The 11,331-nt window shown below is 40.6% G+C and overlaps 1 protein-coding gene across 2 annotated transcripts; it reads right to left on the reverse strand.

Moving 5' to 3' along the window:
- Positions 1 to 1,761: 1,761 nt before the first annotated feature.
- H2AZ2 (H2A.Z variant histone 2) lies at positions 1,762 to 11,026 on the reverse strand. 2 transcript variants are annotated; one of them, XM_019626592.1, is made up of 5 exons: positions 10,923 to 11,026; positions 7,797 to 7,874; positions 5,365 to 5,490; positions 2,773 to 2,902; positions 1,762 to 2,109 (listed from the first exon to the last, which is right to left on the reverse strand). In XM_019626592.1, exons 1-5 carry the CDS (start codon positions 10,923 to 10,925, stop codon positions 2,048 to 2,050), a joined length of 399 nt encoding a protein of 132 aa, XP_019482137.1. In that variant the 5' UTR covers positions 10,926 to 11,026; the 3' UTR covers positions 1,762 to 2,047. The 2 variants fall into 2 exon arrangements, with proteins under 2 accessions (XP_019482137.1, XP_019482138.1); XM_019626593.1 differs by having other exon boundaries at positions 5,365 to 5,478; positions 10,923 to 11,025.
- Positions 11,027 to 11,331: the final 305 nt, after the last annotated feature.

The following is an 11,331-nucleotide window of genomic DNA, read 5'->3' on the forward strand; positions in this document are numbered from 1 at the left end:
AAAAAAAAAAAAAAAAAAAAAAAAAAAAAAAAAAAGAAAAAACAAAATGTGACAAAAAGTAACCCCTCTAGAGCTGTCTAGAATTTATAGGAAATATAGGAAACAGGTAAAAAATTAAATACCATTAGGATGCATTTAGTAAAATCGAGACTTGCAGACAATTCTATAGGATAGGTAACTCAGTTTCTTCAAAAATTAAATTACATATTGCCACAGGGATATGAAAGACAGTTCAGGGAATATAATTAATAATGTTGTAAATATTTTGTAGGGTGTCAGATGGTCACATGTCTTGTTAGGGAGACCACTTCATGGACGATGTAGAGGCTTGACCACTGCACATTGAGTAATATTGTATGTCAACTATAAGTCATGGGATGTGGAGTATAGTGGGGGGAATAGAGTCAATGGAATTGTAATAGATATGTATGATGTTGGGGGGGGTTCTCACTTTGTGAGGGGTAAAAAGTATAACTATTGCACTTTGTACACCTGAAGCTAATAAAAAAAATGGAAAAACACATTGAATTACAAAAAAATAAAAAGTGAAGAGACACCTATAGATTTAAAGAAACTTAAGAATTATTAGCAAAATGTAAGATGTAAATCTTGTCTGGATCCTCGTTCAAAGAAACCAACTACAAAAAATATTAAGAGACAATCAGGGAAATCTGAATACTAGGTGGGTATTTGATATTATAAAATGTGTGAGTTGTCTTAAGACAATGGTATTGAGGTTATGGTCTAAAATTGCCCATCTTTAGAGACATATGCTGAAGCATGCAGACATGAAAATACATCATGCCTGGAACGGTTCAAACCAATTCACTGGGAGGGGGGCTCAGGTGGGGACATAGGTGAAACTGACGACAGGGGAACTGCTGCAGTTGGAGGCTGAGCACACAGGGGTTCAGTATACTAGTCTCTTTATTTTTCTGTATCTTTGAAAATTTCCATAATAAAATAAGTTTTAAAAAATGAGTTTTGTTTTGATAGTGTTGTATTATAAAACATTAAAACTTTTTTTTTTAAATGAAGATTTCCAGGCAGAAAAATATAATTTTCTGATGGACCATTAACTGGTACATTAACTTAAATTTTACAACATTACTTAGAAACTGACAAAGAAAAATAATTTTAAAAATATTATACAAATTACTGAATGTTACTGTTATCAATAAAAGATCACTGAAAGTTGGAATTTTAAGCCCAAAACAGAAAACTGTGATAAATTTAACTTCAATTCTAGGTAAGAGTGTAGGGTCTGAAGTCAGGCAAATCTAGGTTTGCTTCCTAGCTCTGCCATTTTCTACCTATGAGTTCCATGTTTTCTGGCAAACCATTTAATTTCTGTGAGCCTGATTTCACATCTTCGAAGTGCAGGCAAAATTTCTGGATCAGTAAAGCACTCAACACAGGGCCTGCCCCAGATTAGGTGCTCAGGAAATCAAATCACTTCGCTATCCTATTTCATCAATTCCAAACACACATTTCCATATTCTAACATCTCTTAAATTGGGCTGCATCTCATTACTGATGGCATATCATGGTTTAACTGGCAGTTTTCTTTCTTTAGTGGTATGAAAAATAATGGTGCATACTACAAATGGATACATCTAAGATTCAATATAATACGGTATCAATCACAGTAAAGCTATATTCCCAATTTCTGTTTTAAGATTATTCCGAATATATAACCGATTTGAAATTTAAAAAATTCTGAAGTATAAGCAAAATATTTCCAACACATCACGAACAGAACAGTTTTGAGACAAATTATTTTTGTAAAAAATGGTTTATCAATTCCATTTTTTGTATAAAACGTGGGAGAAACCTAGCCAATCCACATATAACAGTTGCCACATGAAAAGGTACTTTTATCAAACTTCGAGTCTAAGAACGTACAAATGTTTCTTTTATCATGTCTACAGTAATTGTCTATGCTTTTCCACTTAGCTGTTTTTAAAATTCCACACGTCCCCATCATTTCTTCTGCCCCAGTTACAGTACAGTGACAGGGAGGACGAGGGTTGGTTAAAACCACTCTCTAAGCAGTTTTCTGCTGTCCCTTCTTCCCGATCAGAGACTTGTGGATGTGCGGGATCACACCTGGGGTGGAATAAACAGAGACGGTGTTATTGTGAAACCTTCAAGCCAGCTGCGTCTTACCCCTCCAGTGCCTCAAAGCAGAAAGAGCAACAACACAAAGAACGACAGTTAGGTAAGCCCCCTTTAACATGCTGTTCCTGTTTAAGTATCTACACCAAGGGAGTCCCCATCTCAGGGTCTGGGAACCCCCTGAAACTGGATGTAAAGTGATATGATTTTATGTGCTTCCCTGGAGAAGAGTAACCACAGCTTTCGAGAGATTTTCCAAAGGTGATCCACAAAGGATTAAGAGACACCAACTTACATCCCGCTTTTACTGATCCTGACTCTTTCTATGATCTCAGCCCTGATTTTCAAAGGCATCATATTAAGCAATTTCTCAAGATCATTTTCAAACACAAGTTAAAGGCTACCGAAATTAATTTAAGTATCACATATAAAATTTAAATAAAGGACTTGCTAAAATAAAAGCAGCATTGTATATAGAGAATAATATTTATTCAGATGATAATGAAAAGAAGCCTAGAATTGTTAAGAAAACAATACTTAGGGAATTCAGGTTTCTAAGTTTCCCAGGTGGCTGATCAAATGCATGCGATCACTGATCCGAATCACGTTAGAAAGCCCACCAGCAATCCCAGCAGAAGCGGTGGGAGTACATACCGCCCCCAGCTATGGTGGCTTTGATAAGAGAGTCCAACTCCTCGTCACCACGGATGGCGAGCTGCAAGTGACGCGGAGTGATGCGCTTTACCTTGAGATCCTTGGACGCATTACCTGCCAGCTCCAGCACCTGCAGAGCACCAGCAACAGAACAGAACACATCAAACCAAGGGTGACGGGCTTAAGGATTTGGTGTAGACTCACAATTATAGCTGAAAAGATCACTATAGATAGCATGTGTACATAAAACACACAAATATACAGAAACCAACAAAATCTTTTTTCTTTCTCATATTTCTATAATGCTTTTATAGAGCACTTCATTTGGCTTTTTTATATTTATTCTTTGAAAGAGTTAGAAACTTGAGCAAAAAGCTACTTCTACAGAAAGAAGGATGAGGGAAAATACCATTCCTCAGTCACAATTCTGAATGTGAACATCTGGAAATAGCATATATTTTAATATAGCCGTATAGTCTATTTCTGTATAGCCCTTAATGGCTGGAATTTATTTCTTAGAGCCTGTAGGAAAGATTAAAAATTAAAATATTTCTTATTCACAGTTTTAAACATCACTGGGCCCTATAATCTGTAGGTAATAAGCTAGAAACTCTTTATTCCATATTGGAAATTTTCAACTAGAAGAATTTCAAAGTTCCAGCTGGCCATAAAAATGTATTTTTTATTTATTTTCTGCCTCCACAGACTCTACGGGCATTATGAAACCTTTGATGGGAGTAATACAGAAATAACTTCACAGAGCCTCCTCACCTGAACAGCAGCGGAGGCCTCGGCAGACACCTGACGCCCAACATGCTTCACCACCCACCAGTTCCCTACTCCATTTACTGTTCCTGGGACTCGGACCGGCCCGCGCTGGTATCTTTTGAAAGCTCCCCAAGTGGTCCTAGCATGAAGCCAAGATTGAAAAGCGATTACCTCTACTCAAGACTAAAAGCCCCAACTTAAAGATCTGAAAATATGCCAATAGCTTATGTAGGTTTACTGTTTAAACTTAACATAAAAACTGTAATCAAGGGCCAGCCGAGTGGCTCAGTTGGTTAAGAGCTCGCTCAAGAGTGCAAGCTCTGAGCAACAGCGGTTCAAGACCCAGCCCGAGCTGCCAACAGGTGGCAGGATGGCTCAGCTAAAAAACAAAACAAAACAAAACAAAATTGTAATCAAAGTTCCCAAGAATAAGGAGAGTGGGAGCTCAGGTGGGAGTTCAACTTTCTGAGCCAGAAGGCTATGCCACCTCGAGTGAACAAAACACGAACCTCTCTGAAAAGTCTGCAGCTAAACAAAAGCTGGAAGAGGGCTGCTAAGTGACAACGGGGAAGCGAGGTTCTCAGATAGAACTATACTGTCACCAACACAGAATCCCTGGTTCATGACAGCCAAGTTGAAACTATTGGTAATTCTATGTTAAATCTCTAAGGGGACACCGGGTGAGGTTAGTGAGATCACAGCAGTGACACAGTTCAACACAGGTTGAACTTAAAATCGTTCAGTCTAGTTCCCAACCACATCTCTCTCTAGTGAAAACCTCCTTTCTGTTTCTGCTAGGCTGGCTGTCTCCACAACTTCCCTGGCCTGAAATATAGCTGCAGGAGTTTCATGGCGTCCCATCTGTTTCGGAGGGTTGGGGGTAGATGGTGTTTGAGATGGAGAAGCGGTGGTCCATGACCCAACTGTCAAAAATTCCTGCCCAATTAACTTATCTTCCTCAAGTGTGAAACTGAGCAAGATACAGCATTTTATATACACAACCAGAATGATTAGGTCTTTTATCAAATTTCATATTTGTGGGCCGGCCGAGTGGCTCAGTTGGTTAAGAGCTTGCCCAAGAGTGCGAGCTCTGAGCAACAGGGTTGCCGGTTCGATTCCCACATGGGCCAGTGATGCTGCGCCCAGAGCTGAGCTGCCAACAGGTGGCAGGATGTCTCAGCTGGTGGGAACACGTGCTCCTACCAACAGGCTGTTGGTTTGAATGGCGGGCTATGCCCGCCCGCAACTAAGACTGAACTCGGCACCTTGAGCTGAGCTGCCAACAGGAGGCCAGAAGGCGAATGGACCTGAAGCTGAGCTAGCTGCGCCCTCCATAACTAAGAATGAAGGACAACAACTTGGCTGTTCCCCTCCCCCAATTCCCCAATAAAATTCTTTTAAAAATTTCATATTTGTGATTTTTTAAAAAAATGTATGATCACACTGGCAAACTTTATTTACCCCACTCCTAATCTTCATTTCCTAAAGGTTATGCTCTAATTTCACAAATATCACCTATTGCTTTCATACATACTTCAGAGTTAATAAACAGTACAGTGGTTAAATCATTTTAAACTCCTGTGTCATGTCACTTAAAAATACTGAATGCCATCCCTTGCTTAACTTTAAAAACAAGTACACCGGGGTTCTTTTTTACTCTGGTCTTGGGTAACAGGCTGATTAAGACACACCTACTGCCATTGAAGAAACCAAGGAGCATATATATGTGTCTTTTTGGTTTGAAACCCTTACTCCATGGTTTCAGCCACTTGTGGCCTAGGCACCTTCTGGGTTTCCCTACGTAACAGACACTTCCCCACAGACCTCGGCAGTGAGGTACTCCAGGATTGCGGCGCTGTACACTGCAGCGGTGGCACCAACTCGTCCATGGCTTGTGGTGCGAGTCTTCAAATGTCTGTGGATGCGGCCCACGGGGAACTGAAAGAGAGGCTGTCTGAGTGGTAGTACGAAAGGGTCTTAACATCGCATTACTGAGTGTAATCAAAGGCGAATAATATCAGTAAAGCATGAAATGAAACAATCTGGTTACCCAGATTAGAAGCCAAACCTATCTGGCATTAACAGTTCCTAGGGCCTGTGTGTGGTGTCCTAGGCATCATCCCCAAATCTGTATCCTGCTTTTACCCTCCTGAGGAGAGAATAAAAGTTAAAAAGCCATGAACCACCACAGGGTCTTGTGAATTACTTTCTGCATAAATATGGAGTATCCTCATAAAATGAAAAGCTGTGTTGTGCGGTCACCAGCTGCACCGGCTGAGTGACCCACTGATCGTATTCTCTCTGGTTAACTCCTTCACACAACGACCTTGGCGACTGTCAGCCTGCACCCCCTTCCTTTGGTCCCAACTCCATTCTTCTTTCCTCAGTTTCAAGAGGTGACCTGAGAAAAACCAACACCATCCTATCCTTGTGTTTCTACTTCCTGAGAACAGGTGCTTCCTCATTTCCAAAGGATCCTAATCCCACCTGTCTGTGTCCCTGACTGTCCTCGACCACCTTTCTAACGGACCTCCATATGCTGCTACCGGCGCCATCATTCCAGCAGCTCCAATTACTTCCTTACACTGGCTCCTTTCCTTCTGCACACTTCACTTAAGACTTCTCCACACGTCTATAGCAACTGCTTCGTTACAGAGTCTAGATATCTTTCCAAAGGCAAAGTTTAAAAGCAAATCCCAAAACCCTTACTTTCTTGTCACCCATTTTCTCCTAAACTTGGCATCTGTTTAGCACCATTCTTGAAGGCCAGCAGTGACACTTTAATTACCAAATCTATCGGCCACTTCCAGATCGCATCCTTAGGAGAAAGGGCATGATTTTTTTGTTGTTTATACTCCTTCCCTAAGTAACCCTGAGCTCCTCAAGAGGAGGATGCATGCCTTCCTCCCAATGCATCTTCAGCAACTGCCGTGTTGTCTGACACACAGGACCCCAAACCATTTCTTCTTGGGTTGCAGAAATTACAGAGTTCTAACACTAACTCTGAACTCTGACCACTCCCCAGTCTTCTCTTTTTCTGACTCATTCTGTGTTTCTGAGCGGCCGCCAATGTCCTTGTGTTCCCTTCTCATGATCAACTTAGAAACTTATTCATAGCATGAACTATCAATTTTACAGAAATGGTTTTAAATCTCTTAATTCTCTTGACCACCTCTCCTGGAAAGCTGGACTAAAATCTACAACTTTTGGACATTCTCATATGGATGTTTTGGTGGAAGTTCAGAACGACTCCACTTGAATTCTTCAATCTCCTAACTTGCCCCTCCTACAGACGCCTGTCCCTTCGGTTCTAACGCTTACAGAAACGTTTGACTTTCCTCAACTCTATACCTCTCCTTCCACTTTTTGGGATCACAAGCATGCCCCAAATTCCTTTCCATCCCACTTTAATTCAATTATGTATTACCTATTCCTAAAACCACTGCAATAGCTTCCATCTGTCTTCCATCTCCCACTTCAAATGAAGGACCCTTTCATTTGAATAAATAAATTCTAATTGAGATTTACACAATGCTCTAAAATATAGGATGTACCCATAAGTTCCTGTCCCCCTCCTTCAGTACCACCTAGATCATGTCACTCTTGCTCAAAAACTTTCAATGACTCACCACTGCCAAGAGGATAAAACCGAAACTTTATAGTCTGGCCTTCAAACTTCCCTTTTTACGAAGTGTCTTTTATATGTCGAGAATATTTCTTACTCATCTACAAAATTTTGAGTTTATGGATTAAAGGCGCAATTTTTCAAATATACATAGTTTTAACATATTTAGTGTTTCGAATTTAACATCACTCAACCTAAAACTGAAACTATTGGGGAAATATTCAGAGGACTAAACGGATAGTTCGTTATTCTACCCCAAATTCTATCTCATCCTGAAATTTAATGCACCACTATAAACACTTTCTTCAGAAGAAAAACCACAACATACTCATTTCAATATGATACAATTTATAAAAGAACCAGGAACATAATTATAATCTAGAAATAAAAGAATTTAAGAGAGCAAAATTACCAAATTCATTTAAGACCTCTTCATAACTTGTTCTCGCTTGGAAGAAGAGAATACAAATTAATAGACAATTGCTTTATGATTTAAATTTTGATCAATTAATCTTATTAAAGGTCAGTCGTACAAGTAGATTTTTGTAATTAATGAAACATCTATGAGTCATGAATTATAACATTAAAGAAAATAATTTAATAATTAATTACGACAACATGGACACATTACCTGTAGCCCAGCTCTCTGTGAGCGAGACACTGCCTTAGCCTTGGCCTTCCCACTGTCCTTTCCAGCTTTGCCTCCAGCCTATGTGAAAAAAAGCTCCAGATGACGAGCTGAAAATGCTATTTCAAAATTATTCAGGAAACAAAATTTTTTTCTAGTTTTATTTTAAGTAGTTAAAAAATCCAGGTGATCTCCTTCCTCAATTTTATATAAATTAATAATAATATAAATATACATACAATATACATGTTATATCACTATTCATTTATATAAAAATGAGGTCAAACCTTAAATGCTTATTTAAAATGAAATTTCTAAAAATCAACATATTTTTCAAATTTCAGACTGAAGAATCTTATGCTACAAATATTTCAAATGAAATAATTTTTTTAAATGTCAACATATATCACTTCCACAGAAATATTCAGAACTTAGCTCTTCCAGGGGTAAAAAAAACGTGGGAAAAAAAAGCCCTCAAAAAATAAAGTACAGAATTATCATATGATCCAACAATTCCACTTCTAGGTATATATTCAAAGAATTGAAAGCGAGGACTCAAACGTATTTGTTCATAGCATCATTATTCCCAATAGCTCAAGGGACCACTGATGTATAGATAGCCAATATATGGTATACATACAGTGGAACAGTATTCAGCCACACAAAGGGAATTCTGACACACGTTACAATATGGATGACCTTGAAGATATTGTGCTGAGTGAAATAAGTCAGACACGGGAGGACAAATATTTGATTCTACTTATATGAGGTACCTAGTCAAAATCATAGGGACAGAAAGCAGAATGGTGGTTGCCAGAGGCTGGGGAGAGGGGTAGAATGGAGAGTTACTGTTTAATGGGCATAGAGTTTCAGTTTGGGAAAATGAAAAAGTTCTGGAGATGGTTGGCAGTGATGGCTACATGGTAATGTATTTAATGCCACTAAACTGTACACTTAAAACTGCTAAATTTTGTTACGTATAGTTTAGAATTAAAAAAAGGCTTTCAAACATACTCAAGGGATTAAACAAATAACTTTCAATTGAAAGAAAAAAGTATTTCTCAAATAATCTTTCACTTTTACTAATTGGACACGGTATATAAATGCAATGAAAATACAGCAGGTCCTCGAATAACACCAACATTGTTTTGTTATAACATCAAATGACTCATTTATATCAACTAGCTAATGGTAAAATTGGTTTCGTTATTTGTTATGCATTGTTTTGTTTAAAGTTACAGAACCTATCCACAACCATTGAAGACTTAACTGCATTATGAAGCTGTTTCAACAAATGAGGTACACATGTGTGCTGATAGGAACAACCACAAAACACATTTTTGGTGTAAAAGGTAAGGTACGTACAAGTGCTGTGAGCTCTTGGTTATGTAAAAATGGGATATTACAGTGTGTGTATACATACATTTCTGGAAGGTCACAAAATTGTTACAAAAGTTATTTGCCTCTAGGGAGGGAATACAACAGGATCTGAGAAGAAGGAAAACTAATGTTCTCTTTTTGATGGTTTAATTTTACCACTTAAATTTATTATTTCTTTACTGTAAAAGAAGCTAGTTAAAGAAAGAAATCAGTTTACAAGAATGGCTAGCTGAGTGTCTATATTTTTTAAGTACAGAGTAAGCTTTGAAATGGCATATTCCCTTTGTAATGCTTTCCTTAAAATTTTTAAGCAGAAAAATTCAACTGTGTATGGTCCCCCTAAGTGCATGTCTAAGCTGATTTAATGTTTATCTCTGAAAACTGTATGAGGAAAAAAAAAAAAAGGCTGTAGCAGGTATTAGAAGCAGGAAAAAGTCTAAGAACTAATTCATATCTCCTTCTTACACTTCATAACATAGCAAGAGAGACTGATTTAACAGAATTGAGGATCTCTACATTTCTCCCAGGATGCCTCGTGTATTTTAATAATTTCTGTCCATATTGCTAAACAAGAAAAGATACTGCATAATTTTTTTATTTCTGAGGTCAGCTTAAGGAACAATATATTCTCACTTATTCCTCAAATCTTTCAAGCTCTGTTTGCTCTGAAATAATACATTTAACGATCTCTCAATTGGTGCATAAGTCTAGTTATAATAGCCGTCTCTCTGTGACTGAATTATGAAATAAGAACTAGTCATCAAAAGGCAAAACACCCCAGGCTTCCCAATTTACTCTTAAGCAATTTTTATCCTTACTGTTTCAATCCATCATATTATTTTATCTATTTGCTTTTCAAGGAAGTAGACATCAAACCAATTTTTTAAAAACCCCATACATTAAATATTTCCAAGATTTGGAGGCTGCAGATACACATCTCAACAAAATCAAACTTTTATGGCATCAAACACGTGAAAATATAACATTGTACGGTACGTGAATAATAATTCTTCTCATAACGCCCTCACACTGTGTACCCTCCAACTTTGCACATTCATTTTATACTCTGATGACTGAGAAACAAAACACAAGCACTACAGCAGTTTTTACTCTAGGAGCTGAATCGGGATGAACCTGGGCTGAGCATCTTGGTAGAAAATGCACCTGTGGAGAGCTGCAGTCCATTTCATTCAGAAAAAGCTTAAAACTGTATACCACGATGCCAATTCCGCATTACTTTAACAGACACAAGCTCACTTCCCGTCAAGTTTAAGACCTTAAAAGCCTGAATGACAACTCGGTGCCTCCGGCATTTTTAGCTGCTGGTAAAGGAACTCCCAATCTACAGCACATCTCTGGAGATTAAACGCGCGACACCTAGGAAACTTGCAAGGACCGGGACAAGCAGCAGCGCGAGCCCGTTTTGCAGGCTGGACGTAATCCGTGGAGGGGCCTCAGCACAGGCGCCGCCCGGGCAGAGACCCGGCGAGACCGCGCAGTGACGGAGAACGTGCCCGGAAGGCAGCTCCTGCCTGCGGGCCAGCACCGGCCGCGGCGTGCCTCCTCTCGACTTCACAACAGCCGAGTCCCGCCGTACCGGGCGCTCTTCACAGCGAGCTGCGTCTCGGCGCCAAACGACAGACACCTCAGGACTCGGACTCGCTTGCAGGGCAGCGGGGGGCTGTCGCCCCGCTCAGGCCGCCCGGCCTCGGCCCGCCTCGAGTGCGCCGCCCGCCCCGCCGCTCTCACCATGGTCTCGGCCGCTCCCGCCCTCGCTGCCGCCGAGCCGCCACCGCCGCCGCTGCCGCAGCACCGACCGCCGCCGCTGCCGCCGCCGCCACCGGAGCCCGGACAATAACCGGGGCCCGCCTCGCGCCGCCACAGCCAATGGCCGCTCGCCTTGCTGGTTTGAACCCCGGCGGCCGCCCAATCGTGCGTTTCCTTCTAGCCTGACCCCGCCCCCGGCACCGCCTCCCTAACGGCTGTTTGTTTTTGCACACGGCACGTGGGGCGGGGCCTAGCCCCAACACAGACGTGCCTGTGCGCGAGGCGAGGGCGGGTTCACGGGCCGCTCTCTGCCTGTGTCCACGGCCCGAGCCTGACGAACGGAAGGACGGACCACTGAGGGCGGAAGGCTTGCTGAAGTTAGCCAATGGGA

The sequence above is a fragment of the Hipposideros armiger genome, unplaced genomic scaffold (assembly GCF_001890085.2).
Source record: "Hipposideros armiger isolate ML-2016 unplaced genomic scaffold, ASM189008v1 scaffold_685, whole genome shotgun sequence".
NCBI lineage: Eukaryota > Metazoa > Chordata > Mammalia > Chiroptera > Hipposideridae > Hipposideros > Hipposideros armiger.

What these genes read in the sequence shown, in the direction of transcription:
- H2AZ2 (XM_019626592.1), bottom strand. An exon ending in CACAGAGAGCTGGGCTACAG is followed by an intron (nt 5,491 to 7,796) that starts GTAATGTGTCCA and finishes CCACTCAGACAG; the next exon opens with CCTCTCTTTCAGTTCCCCGT. An exon ending in TGGAGTACCTCACTGCCGAG is followed by an intron (nt 2,903 to 5,364) that starts GTCTGTGGGGAA and finishes GGTGCTCTGCAG; the next exon opens with GTGCTGGAGCTGGCAGGTAA.